The 19,369-nt window shown below is 39.7% G+C and overlaps 2 protein-coding genes and 1 non-coding gene across 3 annotated transcripts; 1 reads left to right on the top strand and 2 right to left on the bottom strand.

Annotated features, from left to right (window-relative positions):
- Positions 1–758: 758 nt before the first annotated feature.
- Positions 759–9,657, bottom strand: LOC102293170 (sia-alpha-2,3-Gal-beta-1,4-GlcNAc-R:alpha 2,8-sialyltransferase). Its single transcript, XM_005949096.3, has 4 exons — positions 9,066–9,657; positions 6,218–6,340; positions 5,326–5,883; positions 759–3,450 (listed from the first exon to the last, which is right to left on the bottom strand). Exons 1-4 carry the CDS (start codon positions 9,221–9,223, stop codon positions 3,168–3,170), a joined length of 1,122 nt encoding a protein of 373 aa, XP_005949158.1. The 5' UTR covers positions 9,224–9,657; the 3' UTR covers positions 759–3,167.
- A 1,184-nt stretch (positions 9,658–10,841) lies between these two features.
- Positions 10,842–10,913, top strand: trnac-gca. Its single transcript has one exon. It is a non-coding gene; the product is annotated as a tRNA-Cys (tRNA).
- A 2,481-nt stretch (positions 10,914–13,394) lies between these two features.
- Positions 13,395–19,226, bottom strand: LOC102294549 (cyclin-G2). The gene is made up of 8 exons (XM_005949100.3): positions 19,024–19,226; positions 18,374–18,496; positions 18,107–18,244; positions 17,748–17,998; positions 17,538–17,616; positions 17,361–17,459; positions 15,972–16,174; positions 13,395–14,233 (listed from the first exon to the last, which is right to left on the bottom strand). The coding sequence occupies exons 1-8, from the start codon at positions 19,084–19,086 to the stop codon at positions 14,122–14,124; spliced, it is 1,068 nt and encodes a 355-aa protein (XP_005949162.1). The 5' UTR covers positions 19,087–19,226; the 3' UTR covers positions 13,395–14,121.
- Positions 19,227–19,369: the final 143 nt, after the last annotated feature.

Here is a 19,369-nt window from a genome sequence, read left to right as displayed (position 1 = left end):
TGATTTTTGACATTTGTTTGTATGCTTAAACCAAGCTTGTGTTTACTAAGTGAGAATTTAAGCATACATATTGAAGCATGTTGCATAAATATGTTGTTAGTAAATAATAAATATCATAACCCACTTAGACTCTCTCATGTAACTAGCTAGCTAACATTAGCTCCCTAATGTTTCCATTTAGGCAGGAGAAAAAGAAACAATCTGAATGTGTAAACATAAACTTACAAGATCTGAAATTATATCATGTATAAGCAAAACTACATTCCACTAAACAGCATTAAGTAGGCTAGCATAATCAACTATGCACAACTCCCTTTAAGCTAACAGTGTGCTAACCACAAAACCATTCAGATTTGGAAGATATGTTACAGTTCAATAATAAAGTCTTTACTAATGATGATTTGGGGTTTTTCTGTTTGGAAACGACCAACATTTTCACATATTTCCACAAGGTTGCTAGGTCAGTGCTTTCTATTTTGGCCTAGGACACCCTCGCAAAAGCTATTCTTAATCTCAAGAGTTCAATTCCTGGTACACTTAAGGTAGACATACAACTTCCTCACTGAGCATTTTTTTAGCAGTTGGTTGGTTGCTCATGAACACTTCAGGCATTTGGTTGTGTAGGTCAGTGGTCCCCAACCTTTTTTGCGCCATGGACCGGTTTATGGCCGACAATATTTTCACGGACCAGTCTTTAAGGGGTTGCGGATAAATACAACAAAATAAAACCAGTACTGGTACCAAAAAAACAAGAAGATTTATTCATAACACACAGGAAAAGACCCAGAGAAACCGAGTTAACAATAAAACCGATAAAAAACCCTGAAAACCATAAATTCCATAAATCACACCCAAGCCTCAACTTTTGCGGCCCGATACCAAACGACTCGGGGACCGGTCCGTGGCCCAAAGGTTGCGAACCGCTGGTGTAATTAACCCTCTGAAGTATTTACCAAGTACTCATTTATCCACTGAGAAGTCAGCAGGGCTCCTGAACAGGGCTAATTAACCTTGTTTCACTAAAATCTCACCAATACTCTGGGAGTAAGTAGCAATCCAACACTGCACTGCACCACATTCAAGAGCAATGCACGCTGGTGCCCAATGGCTCCCAACAGAAATCCTTATATCAACACACAAACGCAAACAAGAGAGTGTGAGGGAGAGAAGCAGAAGCCTCTTTTACTATTCTTCCTGTCAGTTTGCAGGGAAACACTTGCTGTCAACCACAAACAATTATCACGTATCACTTAAAACCAACCAAAGTAACAATCCATGCACATCTGTGCTCCATTTTGCACATACCCATAGTCAATTTAGCACACCCAGGCATCCACACACTCTACCCACTTATATAGTAGGTGCATTTATACTTACTTTATATTTCAGACTGTTTATTTAAAAATAGCATGACTGACTATTTTTCATATAAGCTTTGATTTAGATGCTTCACCTCACTCTCCCACTCCTTTCTGTAGTTTATATATGTATACATTTAACCCACTGTGGCAGCATCTTCTCACTGATATCTGACATAACATAGCAGCAACTGGAACATAAAGTCTTAGTATTTCACGTCATGGCAGACAGTCCGCCATGACAATTTCGGATTAGGTCAAATACGTACACTCTTGGGTTTTATTGTGAACTATCATTTAAAATGATTATTTTTAAAATCATCAAAAAGGATCCCAAAACAGCCTAAATTTTGTCCGACACAATTTTAACCATCAAGGTTAAGCTTAAAACTGTGTGGAAAACCCACTCTGGCAACACTCGTGCCTTTAACTGTGAAATAAATATTTTTACCTAATAACTTAGGTTTGATTAAGAGTGGAAATAAATAGCTTGGCTCTTCTGAAGGATCATAAATTTTGGTTGGCAGATCTTTTAAAACTCACAAAATAGCATCTTGCATCTGCACGGGTAAATATTTTTAGACAATGTGTGAAAGATTTGCAGTTTTACAGAGTGGTTAGGTCAGGGATTACCATGTTTTGGGTTTGACCAGTGGCTTCCTGAGGTCCCAATTTAGTAAGCTAAGTTTTAAACTAGCTTAGGTACGATATTCAAACTTGGTAATAGAATAGAATAAACCTAGAACAAACCTTTATTATCCCACAAATGAGAAATCTGGGATTTAATCATGAATTGGCAAATAGATGGAGCTGTTGCTCCAGTCTGTCATGTATTTTGATAATATTTTAATTGTAAACATCGGTTCTTTTATACATGATGATAACAAAACTTGATGATCTCTTATCAGAAATTACTTGGCTAAATTTGATCCTAAATCAAGTAAGTTTACCATTACATATATTTTCATTGTTACTGATGGAAAATTATCCTCGTAGTCTTTTTGGTAGATTTTGGAAATGTCTCATTTTCTCAACACCTACGTAATGAAAGCCGGTAACACGTTCTGCAGTTCTGATCTAATGATCACAAAACACCTCTCCATGAATTTATGGCTTATTGTTGGAATGTTGATTATTATTCCAAAAATTTTGAAGTGGACAGTCAGGCTGTCTACAGAGAAAAAAGACACACATATATTTATATAGAGTACAATCTTGTAAACAAATACCATCTTCTAGAGCAGTGCAGATTGTCTGACACCTCGTGGGGGAAAAGGCCTGAAAACAGGAACTGCACCTCTCTGGAGGCATTAAATCTGATTACAAAAAACACTGATCTAACTCCTTCCCTGAGATTAGGCAGTGATTTCAGTGTACAGAATTGGTATACTGTTGTAAAGGTGATTAATCGATCTGTTTCAAGCAGAAGTGGAAATTTACTCCGTCCCACAGCTGAATCCCCCGTAGACTCCAGTTAAAATAGATGTCTGTTTGGCTCAAACTATTTAGCCAGCAGTCATGCAAAGGAGAATAATGAAAGCAACTGAGTTGCATGAAAGCCCCTAACTGTGGTGCTGAACACAACATGTTGAATGAATAACAACGCTGGGATCTGCAGCTCGAGTGAGCCTGACATCTTCATGTAAAATTACAACGTGACACGAGTGTGTATTTGCAGGATGATCATAAACTGCCTAAACACTTATCATGCTTATCATGTGTGCCACAACAGAAGTTTGAACTGAGCTGATGTATGTCGGTAATGGTCTCTGGAGTCACGTCTTAAACCATCCCGGACTCATCGAATGTCTAAGAGCAGTGCGTCAAGCTGAGTTTGATCACGCCTTCCCTGTGCAGCTTGTAGAGCAGCTTGAACTCGCTGGGCAGCTGGTGGGTTTCCTGCCACTTAGTGGTGAATTTGGTCCCTTTCTTGTCGTAGTAGTGGTACGGCAGATCCTTGCCTGTGTTGGGGTCCCAGCCAAAGGGCCAGAAGCCGTAGAGGTGGATCTCGTCACATATGGCTGAGGCCAGCGTGTACATGAGAATACCAGTGCTGAGACGCTTGGGAGAGAGGTTTTTAGTCTTCCAGTATCTGAGAAGAAAACAAATAGATCACAAATTGACTGTAACTTTGTGTTGTCTGTTCAACATTTTATCATGTGATGTACAATTAAGCACATACATGTTTTGATGGTGATACAATTTTTGTGATTTTGTGTCTGTTCACCACCACAATGAGTTTTAAATCAAATAGTCAAGATGTGATGGAGGTGCAGATTTTCCATTTTAAATCAAGCAGTTTAACAAAAGTATTGATGTAACTAAAGTACAACCAGTCATTCACCAACTAATTATAGGCCTGTGTGGTCATGGTTTTAGTGTTTGCCACACTTTAAATAAAACTACCATGTTGGTGACACCAGGGTTTCAGAAATACTCCCACAATATGCCCACATTTACATCAGTCGGTGGTGTCATATCAATGCTTTCATATTAGCGGTGGATTAAATTGGTCTTTGTACGTGGTTCAGTTTTACTTGTTACATATTAACAAGACATCCAATAACTCTCTGATATTTAGCTCATCTGGACAAAGGACAGCAGCCAGGTGTCTTTCCATCTGTCCATTTCATAATTCATAATAATTATTATTCCTTCAAGATTACCACACAGGTTTTTGTGAAATTGCGCAATGATCAACAATTGAATGTGATCAAGGTCAAGGTCACATGCATTTTCAAAGAATCACTTACTTGCTCCCAGAGCATTGGTCACATTTTAGTGAAACACGATTCATTTGTCCTGTTTAGGAGCCTCCCTGACTTCTCAGTGGATTTCAGTTCTCATTAGTTTGTGTAATACAGCCAAACAATAACAACAACTTATAGGTTCTGTGATTCACATATTACAATAACCTGTCAATTGTGATGGATCATGAGTCGGATGAGCTAAAACATCACTGGCATTCCAGTTATTGTTATCCTGTTTTTTCCTTTTGCATGTGCATCCTGTGTTCCTGTGTGCACTTCTTTGTCTGCATGAGTTTTGTCCTGGTCCCTCCTTCACTTATTTCTTGTTTTATTTTGAAGGTCATATCCTCAGGTGGTTGTCTGTGTGTGTGTGTGTGTTTTTTTACTGCCTTCCTCTGTTCTTTTCCCAGCTTTGTTAGTGTCCCTTCACTCGTACTGTGTATTTAGTTGCTGTCTTTCCTTTTGGTTTTAGTAAGATTATAGTTTTTGCAAACCCTGTGTTTTCTCTGCTAGATTTCTGTGTTTGGGATTTATGTTAGTTTCTCATTTTGAGATGTTTCTTCATGGATTTAAGTTGTTTTTAGGCTTTTTGGCTGCCAATAGAAGCAGCCTGTTTTATTTTGTTTTGTTTCTTTTTCTTCAGTGTGACATAAACCTCTCTGTTCAGTCAATAAAGTTAGAAAGCATTTCTACACCTAACCGATAAACATTTCTCTGAGCAACAGGTGGAGAGCAGAAACTGGGTGACAAGGAATGTGAATATAAAGAGCTGCAGGAACCTGGAACTGATTGAGGATTTTGCATGACTGGTTGACCTGGGATTTTTCAGTGGATGTGTGGTTTGAAATAAGGAAATAAGGTTTTTGGTTAACAGAAGCTTTAGCTATTTTAACATTGTGTCCCATAGTATAAAATTTAAAACTACAGACCTATGATAGGTCTATAGTCTACTGTCATTTATTCATAGACTTACAGTACAGTATTGCAGTACAGTAGCATGATAGTCTTTATAAAGGCTGCAGTAAATTGTGAATTCTGATGATTATTAAGCATAATAAAAAATTCTTTATTGCGGAAATGTTTCATTTTCTGTGATAATTAAAAAGCCTATGGAAAAATCACATTGGTTTCCAGGTTTGCCTAAAAAAATCCTCCATCCCTGCAAAGCTCAACAGTTACCAGGTGAAGAAAACAGCAAATTATGAATCAGATCTTACTTGTTCACGTCATGCATGATATTTCCTGGCCAGGCCAGTTCAATCTTCAGCTGTCCCTTGTGCTCCACAAAGAAATCCACCAAGGTCCGAGTTACTGTAGCTGAGGTATGAAGGAAGAAGGCAGGGATCCACAGGATGGCTCCCTCCAGTTTCTTTAGGTTGAGGAAGAAATTATTTCTGTCTTGAATGGTCAGCAGGTTATTGTAATACCTCTCCAGGATGCTGGGGTTAAAGGTGGTCAGGTTGGTCTTCTTGCCTACATCCTTGGAGTAGATGTCGGTGGGGGCAAAGTTGCAGCGGAAGACAAAATCGGCTTGGTCAATTTCAGGGCCACAGTGGCTGCCGGTAAGAATGCCACTATTTCCCACCACGGCACACATGCTGTAGTGCTTATTGAGGATGGGAGAGGTGTCGGGAAGCAGGGATTTGAAGTTGTTACTGATGGAGAAAACATACTTGTGGCTGGAATAGTCAAAGTGCATCAGCTGGCCAACACGCACGCTGTTCTTCGTAAGGGAAAAGTTGTTGGGAATGTCGATGTAGTTGAAGATATCTTTCCTGAAAAAAAAAAGATGTTAAAAAAAAGTCCAAAACCAATCACAGCGACTACATCCCTTTTTTATTTACAGAATGTTACAGGCACATACATACATACATACATGCATACATGCATACATATATATATGTACACATATATCCCATATAACAAATATGCAAAATTAGACACACAAACAATTCACTTGTTGGTTTTGAATGTTGGTTGGACAACACAAGCAAACAGAAGACAAAATGAAGAGGAAGGATGTTTTATGCTGTCTGATTTCCAGACCAGAAAATACTCAAGTTTCACAAAGAAGACAAGCAGAGTTCAGTTAGGAGTCAAATCTTTTACCTCTGATGATAAAAAGCTGTTTTGTTGAACTTCCATTTGGACGGTTTTCCTTGGAGCTCTTCGTTTAGGGCATTAGTTAAGGGGATGAAGGAGGGGTCCAGGAAATTCATGGCGAACTGAGACCTGAAATTAATGTCCACAAAACATTGGAAGCTGAGTCATCATGTAATAACAGCAGCAGCTATACTGGCTGCTGTTTAGAAAGATCCAATCAGATCTGCTCCTGGCACACTTTGGTCAATCTGCTTTTCATATCAGTCCCTCAAAAGACTTTCATGTTTAGAATAATTACAGTTAAAAATGTTCAAATGATTCAACTGTTTTTTTGTTTTTTCTCTTTAAAGAGGAGAGTGGGAAAAATGAAAATATTTAGATATTTTTCTAGTTAAAACAGGCCTAAATGAGTTTAGACGCCTTTGGGTTTTTATTTTATTTATTTATTTATTTATTTATTTATTTATTTATTTTGTAGAGAGCCCCTAAAAACTATTATTAGTATTAATTGTGGCATATTTTATTATTATTTTCTGGAGTTATCTTCTAATGGTTTATTTTCCTGACTTTTCTATTGACAGCAGTACAGGAAAGAATGAGAACAGGTTTTATGTCCAGCGTTGTTGATGTTATGATGTTACTGAGCGCTCACACACAGGCGTGGCTCGTGGCTTCTCAAGAATAATAAGACTTTTGTTGCTGCAGCAGAAAGAACACGAAGAGATAATTACATGACACAAATCAGTGATGCAGAATTAAAACACACTTTAACTGAAATACAACAAAACATTGCCATGACTTATAAAACTCATGTGCATTATTATTTTAGTTTGTTACAAATTTTGATTCCTATTCTGATTAAATTAGGTTTCAGTGTTTGTTTACGATATGCTCCAGATCCAGGTGACAGCAAGTCAAAAGGATGTTACCTGTCTATGTCCTGCAGCAGCCTGTATTCAGTTTGAATATTGCTATAAAATGATATGGATCAGTTTGTCTTTCATTCACTATAACAATTCACCAAAAATGATAAAGCTGTAGCTTCTGTTTTACCCACATTCGCATAACTAAGCAGTGTGTTGTCTTTTTGTCGACTGGGAATCCCCCGCTAGCTCTTATAATAATTATTATATTATTATATTTTTGTCATTTTCCAGTTTCTATTTGAGTGAGGAGGATGGAGAGCGAGGGGGAGGACAGAGAGATCCTACAAGAAAAGTAAAAAGGAGGGAGCAAATAGTCAAGGTAGCTGGAAAAACAAAAGTTATTTTTCATATGCAGTTTTTTATGTAAATGGCCTGTATTTGTATAGCTCTTCACTAGTCCCTAAGGACCCCAAAGTGCTTTACACAACCAGTCATCCACCCATTCACACACTGCTGATGGCAGCTACATTGTAGCCACAGCCACCCTTGGGCGCACTGGCAGAGGCGAGGCTGCCGGACACTGGCGCCACCGGGCCCTCTGACCACCACCAGTAGGCAACGAGTGAAGTGTCTTGCCAAGGACACAACGACCAAGACTGTCCAAGCTGGGGCTTGAACCGGCAACCTTCCGATTACAAGGCGAACTCCCAACTCTTCATGGAGGCTGTTGTGCTTTCCAGTAGCACACTTAAAAAAGAGAGTTTGTATTGTATGAATTCAGAAACCTTTACATAAAAGAACTCTATTATCAGTTTGTTTTGTGTGATGTTCTAGTGTCTGTACTGAATAATGATACTTTAAGTGCTTGATGATTTGGTGAACTGAAACAATGTTGTGCATGTTTCTCCGTTATTGAGTGTGTCATGAATCTCTGTGTACAGGCAGGAGATTGGACCCAAAATGCAGGACCCACAACACACAAAATACAGCTTTATTTACTGACTCAAAGGAAAGATATCAAACTAAACTAGACTGGGAAAATATAAACTAAACTTTACCCAAAGGCACACAAGGGATCACACAGCATGAGGGACGGTGCGACATGGAACATAGGGAGATTCTGACATAAATACACAGAAGGTAATGAGGGACGTGGGAACACACGGGGAGCACAGATGATGAGGGTTACACATAACAAGACAGGGAGGACACGGAACTGACAATACTGACCCAAGACGCGGACCTTAAACGCAACACAGGAAGGACACAGAGACGCAGACAGGAGGGGGGAGAGAGATCACGGGGAGATCACAGACATAACAGGCTGGGGAAACACGATAAACATGATGGAATAAAACACAAGGGGAAAAGGGCACACGAATTCACAATTAAATAAACACAAACACACAAAGGGAGACAGAGGGCAAAGACATAAGGGGAAATCTGATCAACCATAGGCTGCTGAACAGACAACTTAGGGATCTTAAGAATGCAAATGAACTTAATACAGAATGACAAAACTCAAAACACTGGGTCAGAAGTCCCGGGACCATGACAGAGCCTTTGCCTGAGTTTGATAACTAAAGAGTCCGCCTTAAAAACGGGTGGATTCGATTGAAATCTGATCAATAACTCTAAATTATTCATTCTTAGACACTACACTTAGACACTATAATAGGTCATCCAATTAATTGGGTTGCTTTTGAAAGTAACGTTGTAATGTTTATTCAATTAAATGGAGGTTTGCAAATGTGAAAAGGATTGATTACATTTGGAAACAGCATACTCCATTAACATTAATTACAAGGTACTGCATGAATGACATTATGATTGGAAGCTGAGGCCCACTTAAAGTTTGAACCTAGACAGCAATAGAAGGTAAAGTATGAAGTCTGGAGCCGTGCACAAAAGGCCACACTGTTTACATCAACCCAATTCTGCATCTGATCATCCATCCTCATTGTGATGAAAAAAAAAATCTCACTCACCGAAAGCCTGCATGAAACATAATCCTCGGGCCTCCCATGTAGTATTTGGAGGAGGAGAAGAGGCTGTCTTTTCTCAGAGACACGTAGCTGATGAGGGATAAAATGAGCACGGCGACGCACAGAATAACCAAACCCAGGGCCTTGGCGATGCGGACCATCTTGGGAGCGTTTTCATTCCTTGTATGTAGCTGCAGCGAGGTGTTGGCCTGTGTTGTTATTCCCGGGTCTGCACAGCGCTGCCGCCCGTCTGAAAAGCACACATAAACTGGCGCTCATCGGCTCATATAATCGTGTAAAATGGACGGGTGGTGATTTTCTGCGGCTGCATGATAAGGATGCCGCTGCTCGGTCCGCGCTCATTCCTCTTCCTCTCCTCTGCGGCTCGAAACCATCCAGGCTGCCGGGTTAATCAAGGAGATGGGAGCAGAAATGCGTGTCAACACATCCCAGACAGCTCCACCGCAAGCCGCGTACTTCAGCAGCACCAGCTGCACCAGCAGCATCACCACCTCCAATCCCACCCCCTCACACTCACGCTGATGCAGCTTTCGGCACAAAGAGACGCTTGTTCGGTAATTAGTTGAATGGGGCTGGCAGAAGATTTAAAAGTTCCGAGCATCAGTCTAATATGTTAAGTCATGCGCACTGGAATTTAATCTCGATATCCCGGCAGGGCATACATTTTAGTATTTAACTGTATTTTCGTTTTATGGAGTTTTCTTACTGTACAAGACTTTCTGGGCCACCTGTGTTACTTCATCAATTCACTTACTATGTACAGGTATTGCTGTCAGATGGTAAATGCCTAACAGCCTCTAAATAAATAGAGCGGTAAATAGACTGCAGCATGCATTTAACACAGGGGGCATCCGGACTTAAACCAGAGACCTCTTGATCTGCAGTCAAATCCTCTACCACTGAGCTATACCCCCTATTCCCTTTCACGTGTTTAAATTGTTTGTTTATATACATATATACAGTTTATCCAGTCTAACGTATTCCTGTAGTACAAACCTGATACTGTCGATTTTGATTGTTTGTTAAACAGTAACACAAACAACAGCATCTGGATTTGAACTGGAGACAATCTAAGCTGCAGTGCTCTTCCACTGAGTTATCCCCCCTGTGTATGACTGCACACAGTGTGGAACTTGAGGTCTCATCTTTCAGTTGTGGCGCTCTGGGCTTGTTTTCTAATGCATTCTGATATTTAATCTCAACACTGAAGCTCAAATGAAAAGCAGGTAAAAGCTGAGTAATTTATTAGGGTGAAAACAATCTGCGGTCATACAAATAAAGTTAATGGGTTTTATATACTGGGTTTTAACTGATTGAATTTCCTTTACTGTCTTTTTGGTGCTGAAAAGTACACAAAACAAAAGCAAGCACAGGTCAGAATTTAGAACAAAAAATAAATGCTAAAATGTGTGGGAGGAGCAGATCACCTGCTCACATATCATCATATCCTTATTGTCACAATAAAGCCTCTGCATGTCCTGCTTCTTTAGCTAGTGTTAGCACACTGGCACACTGTTGGACAGCAGCTGACATTAAGAATTTTATCTGCCTTTCAGAGATGTTTTTACAGGTTGACAGCCAGGAAGGATTTACTTTTACTCTTTTATAGAGAGACCTAAGTGCTATTAGATTAATGAATCTGCAGAGTGTGATTTTGTCATCTAGGCAGTCTTCTAAAGGAGAACTCTTGATCTGCAGTGACCTATAGTGTGTGCCTCTCAATGACTCTCTACAATAGCAGTGCTTAACAGGGAATTTGGGGGTATAGCTCAGTGGTAGAGCATTTGACTGCAGATCAAGAGGTCTCCGGTTCAAGTCCGGATGTCCCCTTTTTTTTTATATCAGAATTGCGTTTATTGACCATGTATATGCACCATGTATCACTGTTTAACAAACAGTATCAGGTTTATACTACAGGAACTATATATATATAAATTAATGGATTTTTTTTTTTTAAACCCTGGCTAAAAATTGTAGTTGCTATCTACAGCCACTGGATAACATGTTTGTTAGTTCAAGTGATAACACCAGTCATGTCTCTATTACATATTATTTGAGACTGTATGACTTGTACATCACCTACCCACATAGCAATATTGGTATGGCCCCATATGGCCCACACAATGTGCTTAACATGGCCCACATACCGCAAAGAATACGGCCCTTTGGTGGCCCAGACTGGTTTGCCAGAGGTGGCCCACACATGGGCCAGCACAAGCCAGTTGCAGACACACTGGTGGTCCTTTGCTGGCCCATGTGTGGATTACCTCTGGCAAACCTGATCTGGGCCACCAAAGGGCCATCATTCATTGCGGTATGTGGGCCATGTGTAGGTGGTGTGCAGCCACGGGCCAGTTATAGACACACTGCTGGCCCTGTGCTGGCCCAGAACAGACAGTTGTGCTGTTCAGACAGTGAATGGACTGATTTTTATATAGCGCTTTTGTACTCTTCCAGATTACTTAAAGTGCTCTATACAACGTGTCACATTCACCGACTTTCGCTTAACTGAGTGCTTCCTAACTACATTCATACACATTCACACTCTTGACACGCAGACTGGAGGAGCCACGGATCAAACCACTAACCTTCAATAAGTTTGTAACCTGCTCTACCACCTGAGATATGGCATGCCATCGCATAAACAGTGGCATCATTGCCAGACCTGGCACACATCTGGTTGATATACACTCAGCCAAAACACCAGTCAGTCAGAAGTGCCAGCTTGATGCCAGATCTGAGCCAGACCTGTTTTCTGTAGGGCTGGGCCTCATAAACCAAACCACAACCAAGCCAGATATGGCATGCCATCACATAGACAGTGCCATCTATGCCAGGCCTGGCCCATATGTGGATGACATACGTCTTATCATGCCAGAAGTCAGCCAGCAGTGCCGACTTGATACCAGATCGGGCCAGACCTGCTTGCCATGTGGCCACTAACACACACACAGACACAGTTACTTTACCAACTGACCCCTGAGCTCCTAAGTGTCCCTCAAACCTCATTCAGGGATCCACTCCTCTACTTCACTGTCACTCCCTGAAAGCTCACTGTCCTCACTTTCTGAGGACAGAAAGTGCACATTCCCTTGGTTTCCTTCCATAAAAGGTATTCACATCCATGTCCTGTAATTATGAGTAGATTATAAAGTAAAAAAACATTGACTGTGATCATATAAATGCACACAAACAAATCTCTACACACATATGCAAATGCATTATATTGCCTGAAAAAACTGGGCTAACTGCGCAGTGTTGCCTTGAGGCAACGAATGAAAATGAACATTTTCACAGTATAAATACATTTTAAAAAGTAGAACAAACAATCAAATATGCTTCTTTACATATTCATGCACATACAAGTATTTTTTAATATACATTTATGTCACTATAAACATGTAAAATAGTGATCTTTATCTTGCCTCCTAATGGAGATGTCTCTCATGTAGTGTAGCTTGCAGAAAGGGTTTTGTAGTGCATTATTATTTATAATATATCTATTTGTAATATCAGCAAGTCAAATTACTCATTCGTCACAGATTATTTTCTATAGCAACATCTATTTTGTTAGAAGAAGGGGGCATCCAGATTTGAACCGGAGACCTCTTGATCTGCAGTCAACTGCTTTACCACTGAGCTATACCCCCTTACTGAGAAGGTCACCCTAAACTATGGAATCTGAAGGCATCACGTGATTCTGTGACACAAAACACAGTAAAAACAGGTAAAAATATTGAAAAAAAAAGAAGCTAAAAATACAGAAAACTCCCCTCAAGGGCAGTGATTCCACTTTTAAACACGCAAATAAACAAACCAGCAGTTACGTCTAAATTTGGACAATACTGAGCCTGCTCCCAGTGTAGAATCTTCACATCCACATTAAACAAATATGTAGAACTGCTTTCTTTCAATATTCTTAAAATTAATTTTAAAAGTTACATTAAAACCCTCTTCTCGGTCCTTCAGTTATCTGCCACTTCTCCATGTCATGCGTTGCATGTCTACTCTCTCCTATAGCTTTGTTCTTCTATTTTGTCTCTTCTCTTTCCCCTCACCTACTAGCCCAAGACAGCAGCTCTCTTCCTGTTAAAAGAGAGTTCTTCTTCCCCACTGTCGGAAAGTGCTGCTCAAAGGTGATCATTTGAATGTTGGGTTGGGGGATTTTTTTTTTTGCCATTATAAGGGTTGTAGGGTCTTCATAATACACTTTGAGACAAAAACAAATCTAACTGAATTAATCTTAGAGGTCAAAATGATAAGACTTGACAAAACCTCAAAAAGTAAGAAAATAAAAACAGAACAAAACACTTAAAAAGTATTTTTTTAATTGGAGGGATTATTACTGACCTTCCAACATATTTCACATTATATCTTAATACAATACACATTAAGCACCATGTTTTTTTCTTATTTTTTTACATGCTATGTACATTTTTTTAAAATGTTTTTTTCAGTAAGCTTATCTTGGTAAACATGAAAACATTCACTGTCACATATTAAAAATCATCCATGCATTTACAGGCTGGTATTTTCCCACCACAACGTCATATATTTCACATTAGAATAACATTTGTTAGTTAGCACACTGACATCTGCAGAATACTGTGAGTATGTGTGGCATATAATATATATTAAGAAACAATAAAAGGATGTGGATGTGCTAGTGTGTTAGCTGGTACTCAACAGTGAAGGTGTCTAATTACTGACATCCTAAAGTTGTTACTTGTGCCTCACTAGTTTTCCTGGAATGTGTCGAGTTTAGACACAAACAGAAGACATTCACATGTATTGCCATTGAGCTGCCGAGATATTGCAAATTTCGATTTTGCACTATTATGATATGTTTTTGTTTTTTAGTTTGTTTTACATCAGAATAACAGTAAAATGAATTAACACAGGCACTTAATAATCCAAACCCGTCACTTGGCATACATACGATACACGATACACAAGTGAAACACACAGGTCTGCCCTGAAATCTGTTACAGTTCAGGGGACAAATACACATCTGGTGTTACTGCACAACTGGGAGTCGTTATTGTCTGCAGTTGAGAAAAGTGGAAGGGAAGAAGGCTCCTTCACCGTCGCTTCCTAACGAGCCGCATGGGCTGTCCTCTTCGCAGCTCATGTCCTCACAGGAGTCCTCGCTATGAGACAAGACAGCATTAATACTCAATGTTTCCTTTGTTTAATCGTTACAACCCTACTTACAGTCATTTTGAATGGGATTTAAGCAAAGTCCCACTCGAAACAGCACCAGCACCATTATTTTTATAGCATTTTCCAAATTGACTTTGATTTCATTGGTTACTGCTAGATAAAATCTTAATCTTGAACAGAATCTGTTATATCTGATAGAAAAACACCTAGAAGCTTTCCTGATTTGACCTAAAATAAGGTTTTAAACAAGCAGCAACTTCCGCAGCAGAAAAACTGAAGTGCCTCTCGTGGCTGCGTGAAGCTGATGGTGGAATTAAGGGTGTGGCTGCCTCACACAATAGGACAGTGTCCCATCATAAGCAGCTTTACCAATCGCTCTGCCTCACTTTGGTTAATGTGACTCAGTGAAGTGGAGTCTTCACTATTCAATTTTAGTGAGTAATGTTCTACATTTTGATGCATGCTCAGCCAGTCAGATAAAGCAATCCCAGAAAGTTGAATCTGTTCATCTGGACACGGCGTCAGAAAACATTACGTCCAAATGAACAGAATTAACTTTCTGGGACTGATGTTTTATCATATTTGTAGGTGACCTTCTACTAATAATAAGATTTTTGGGTGTGTGTTTCTGTCTACAGTTTGTAGATGTAGCTTCCCTGCTAATGTGAGCAAAAAACATTCAAAAAGGAATAAAAGAGAAAACATATTTGATACAGCGGTTGCCAAAACCCTTAGAATTCAGGTTCAAAATGCAGAGTCCTAACTCACAGAGTAAAGTTAGTCTTTGTTTTTATTTTCCTCTGGAAGTTTCTACATTTCTACCACCATCTTTGCTCTCCAAGAGCCACGCCTCACTCTTTTAATGTTTCTGGTTTTGGTTTAGTAGTGAAATTAACTAAGGGAATAATGAGTCCAGAATTCTATTAATGCTAACCATAACCTAATTGAAAGTTAATTGAGAATAATTCTTCTTCAGCACATATTTAACCAATCATTTTTACAATTCTGCTGTAAAATTAGAACTTGAAAAATGACATTTTGACTTTTCTTAAGCCATTTGTAGAACAGCGGTTCTGCAGGCTCTAACCTGCTGGATCTTGAAAAAACAAAACAAAACACACACACACCAAGTATGCATGTTAGTACTAATATGTGAAGGACAAATTTGTGTTATCTGAATGCAGCTTTACAGATCCTCTTACAAAGTAAATACAATAAGCATGTATGGAGGCTAGGTGGAAAAATAAAAGGCGAATCTATTTTTTCACCTGCTGATCCAGCTTATCATCACTTTTTAATACAGTTGCATCCATAGAGCACACATCTCTTTTTTAGGGCATGTTTTATTGTGAGAATTGTGTGTCAAATTATGTACACTAGAGAGAGTCAATATGAAGGACAGAGGATCAAAGGATAAACATAGCAGTCTAACATAAACTGTATCCTAGTATAAAGTCCGTGCGATGTTAGATTGCACTGATATGAGAAGAGATCGGCTAAAACTCCTAAGCGTTCATTGCTATCGACTGTGCTGTTTCCTGTAGTTACCTCTTCTAAACCACTGCATTCCATTAATGTGAATACATTTGCTGTGTGCTACACATGAGCTGTGGAAAATATTCTGACCTGATTTTACCATAATTATCCCATTTAGTTTTCCAAGGAGCCCAGCACACCCGAGAAATCATTATAACACAAAGAAAGTAGAAAAGATTAACTATTAACCTCTCGCTTTCATCCCAGCTTCTCTCGGGAATAGTTGGCAGACCGGGCACACTGAAGTGACTAGTTTGGAGATTCTGAGCCGTCCTCCTTGACACGATCCAAACAAGCTTTTTGTTGTCTGGTTTGTTGCATTCACTCGAGCGGTACTCCACCATGCACTTGGCCACATGTTCCTTCCAGTGGAGTAGCTCACTGTCACTGATCTGAAGAGAAGAAGAAAAACAGGAAACATCTGAGAGGTTACAAACAGGAATGGCCTTAAAATATATATTTTTTAACAGTTTTCCCATGCACTCTACATGCATTTGGCCAGGCAACAATAAGTAATTTTACACATTTTACAGTCTCCGCGGGATTACACCGGCCAAACTGCAAACAAGTTTTCTGAACACAATTATCTTTAAAAATATAACAGGCTACGTTTACACACCAGATACAGGTGCTTCATCTGGGGGAGTAACATTTACTCTTGACTTTTGTTTATAGGTTAGACTTTTAGGTTAGACTGGATTTTTAAGAGTTTTAAAAGCATATTAGTGGTCACCATGTCTTTCTAAGGGAGAGACTTTGCTGCTTGTAAATTTTTCAGTTTTAATAAAAATTAGACTTGTTTTGCAGTCATGTCTGGTCGCACCGTTTCTGTTTGGACTTTCATGTTGAGTGGGGTGAGACAGCTCCTCCAAACACAGGGATAGGTGAAACAAAGACAACATGTTTTTGGCTGGAGACAGAAAAGTTGGTGCCAAACGAGTTGGAAGAAAAAGTCTAAATATAAATAGCTTCAAATTCTAATTTTTGCCTCATAACTTTTGCACTGTCCACTTCCTGCTGTGACAAAACAAATTTCCCACGTGTGGGACTAATAAAGGTTATCTTATCTTATCTTATCTTAAATTCTCATTTCACAGCTATGATAAGACTACAGTGAAACTGCCAAAACATTAAAAACCACAACATCAGGGATGTGGAAGCTCATCTGGCTCCATCACAATTCCCGAGTTGCTGCCCATTGAAAGAAAAAGAAAGAAAGAAAAGAATTAAAAATGTGACCTTGACCTTGGGCAAAAGTTGGGTGAAGATGCATTATGTGATAATTATGTGCAATCCTGATTAAATAATGACCAATATTGTAGCAGGAGTCGCAATTCTTGTTAATTGTGAACAAATGCATGGATGGATGACTGACTCCTGACTCATAAGTACATTAAACCTTCAGCTCGATGAGCTAAAATATCATCAAACAAAATTTTTCTTGTAAAAAGTACACTATAAAAACTAAAAACTAATATGATAATACCCTGATAATACCCTTGTTACTAATACATTATGATGGAATAATACTGACTGTTTGAGAGAGGATTTAGCTGCCGCACCCTATTCTCTTCATACCTTTACATGTCTTTGGAACTGCTGGACAGTCTTCAACAACATGACTGACTGGGGGGCTTCAAATTCCTGAGCAATAAGGGCCAGCGCCAGCACGGATGGCTGTGAAGAAGAACAGATTAATTAGTCCTGATACTCCAAACTAATGCTGCTATGCTGTAAAAGTGTCACCTTGCTTACTTTTGCTTTAGAGAAAACAAGCCGGCATAAGCAGGCTTTTAGCTGGGCTTCCAGTCTCCCAATGCTTGGGATCTCCTCCCTTAAAATATAGAGGGAATCCTAATGTGATCTGCTAGTACAAGCCTCAGTCAGCAGTAACTATTTGACCAGCTCCAATCAGTCTGGAGCAGCATTAGCAACAAGAAAAAGTAAATACAAAAAAATATTTACCTTCCAGCAGACAGGGATGTGAAGGCGGAGTAGTAGAGGTGTAGAAAGGTTAAGGCTGTCACTGCTTTGGGCTCCACACTGAGCTTCTCTGAGATGATCTTCTCCATACGACACAGGTCTGACACGGTGAACTTGCTTTGGCTGATGCGAATAAGCTCATGAGTGGGTGAGACATTGCTTTCCTCCTCAACCATTTTGGCAGCAATGTGAAGACAGCAAACTCCAATACAGGGCAAATGCTTAGGCTGCACCTATCATCAACAGAAATGAGCCAAAATCCAATGAATCAAAGTCAAAGGAGTCTAAAGGACATTAAACATGCACAGTTGCAGTCTTGGCATTAAACTTGGAATTCTTACTTTCATAATGGTGAGAAATCTATCAAGTAAATTGACAGCTTGAACAAAAGTTTGGGTGCAGTAGCCAAAGAAGCTGGTCAGGCTCCACAGTTCTTCCACTCTGGTGTCTCTGCATTTTGCAGATACTCCGCTGTGATTCTACAAATGTACCACTATATATTAGAAAGGCATCACTGAAAATAGCAGTCATTTTAGCAAACACATATGCCTGCAAACACAGCTTAAAAAAAAACACTCCACAAAAACAAAAGCAGGTCAGTGGGCTACCTCTGTGGAGGCAGACTCCATCAACTTCAGGCCAGTCTCCCTGGGAAGAAAGTTGTACTCTGTCGCACAGCATGACTTCAACTCTTTCAAGAGCAAACTGTCAACGTCCTGAAGATCCCTCATCTGGAAAACAACACAGTGTAATATTTGTTTATTATTTTCCATTAAAATCCAAGAGATTGTCAGAGTAACCCTATGTTGACTGTAACTGTTGCCTCCTAAACCACACCTACAGGCTGTCCGGTATCCCTACGAAAAAATAAATAAATAAATAAATAATCTGGTATATAACCTGACGATCGTTACAATATTATAAGTGATTTATTAAGTGAATGCATAAAATATGCCGAAGCACAACTACTAAACCACCACCAAATCGCAGTAGATGTAGATATTTGAGCTAAATGACCACTGACCTGAAACTAGGTCACCGGGCTAATCCAAACAGGGAGATGATTTCATATTACAGACGGGGCTGAGTTAATAGAACTAGGCTATTTCCTTCTTTTGGGTTTTAGAAATTGTGTTTTGAAAAACAAAAACATCAATAATTGCCAAAAAAAACCCAAAAAGCATTCGGGGGGCGTCACCCACACAAAGTACTCCAGCGTAAGCTAACTTAGCTAGCGCTAATCAAGCAGTCGTTTTACCTTGCCCAGGAGCGGAAGGCGTGCAGGATAGTAACAGCTCCGTGACTTCAATTCAGATTTCATTCCTCCATGTTTCCATTTTGATTGGGATGATTGACGAGAAATAATAAAATAAGACCTCGATCACCGTCGAAGAGCGACGACCCCCTCCCCGCCGCCCGTAATAAACAAGCAGCTCCGGACCTGCTGGGGAAAACTACTTTAACCGTCATGCATCTCTAGAAACGCAACGTCTTGCCTGTTGGCGTCACAAAGTGGCACAAAAAGGCGCCTGTTGGCGGTGACAGTCGTCGGCAGTACTTATGTTTTGCCTCGTGTTTACGGTCACTTAACTGATAAACTTGCA

Source organism: Haplochromis burtoni, unplaced genomic scaffold (genome assembly GCF_018398535.1).
Source record: "Haplochromis burtoni strain Fernald_Lab_line unplaced genomic scaffold, NCSU_Asbu1 Contig_634, whole genome shotgun sequence".
NCBI classification, from domain to species: domain Eukaryota; kingdom Metazoa; phylum Chordata; class Actinopteri; order Cichliformes; family Cichlidae; genus Haplochromis; species Haplochromis burtoni.
This window is presented reverse-complemented; position numbering and strand designations above follow the sequence as displayed.

Coding starts and splice junctions, on each gene's coding strand:
- LOC102294549 (XM_005949100.3), bottom strand. CDS start 19,086: ATGAAATCTGAATTGAAGTCACGGAGCTGTTACTATCCTGCACGCCTT. Junction 17,999..18,106: donor GATTTCTCACCATTATGAAA/GTAAGAATTCCA, acceptor TGTTGATGATAG/GTGCAGCCTAAGCATTTGCC. Junction 17,460..17,537: donor TTGTTTTCTCTAAAGCAAAA/GTAAGCAAGGTG, acceptor TCTTCTTCACAG/CCATCCGTGCTGGCGCTGGC.
- LOC102293170 (XM_005949096.3), bottom strand. CDS start 9,223: ATGGTCCGCATCGCCAAGGCCCTGGGTTTGGTTATTCTGTGCGTCGCC. Junction 6,341..9,065: donor ATGTTTCATGCAGGCTTTCG/GTGAGTGAGATT, acceptor CATTAATTTCAG/GTCTCAGTTCGCCATGAATT. Junction 3,451..5,325: donor ATCATGCATGACGTGAACAA/GTAAGATCTGAT, acceptor TTTTCTTCTCAG/ATACTGGAAGACTAAAAACC.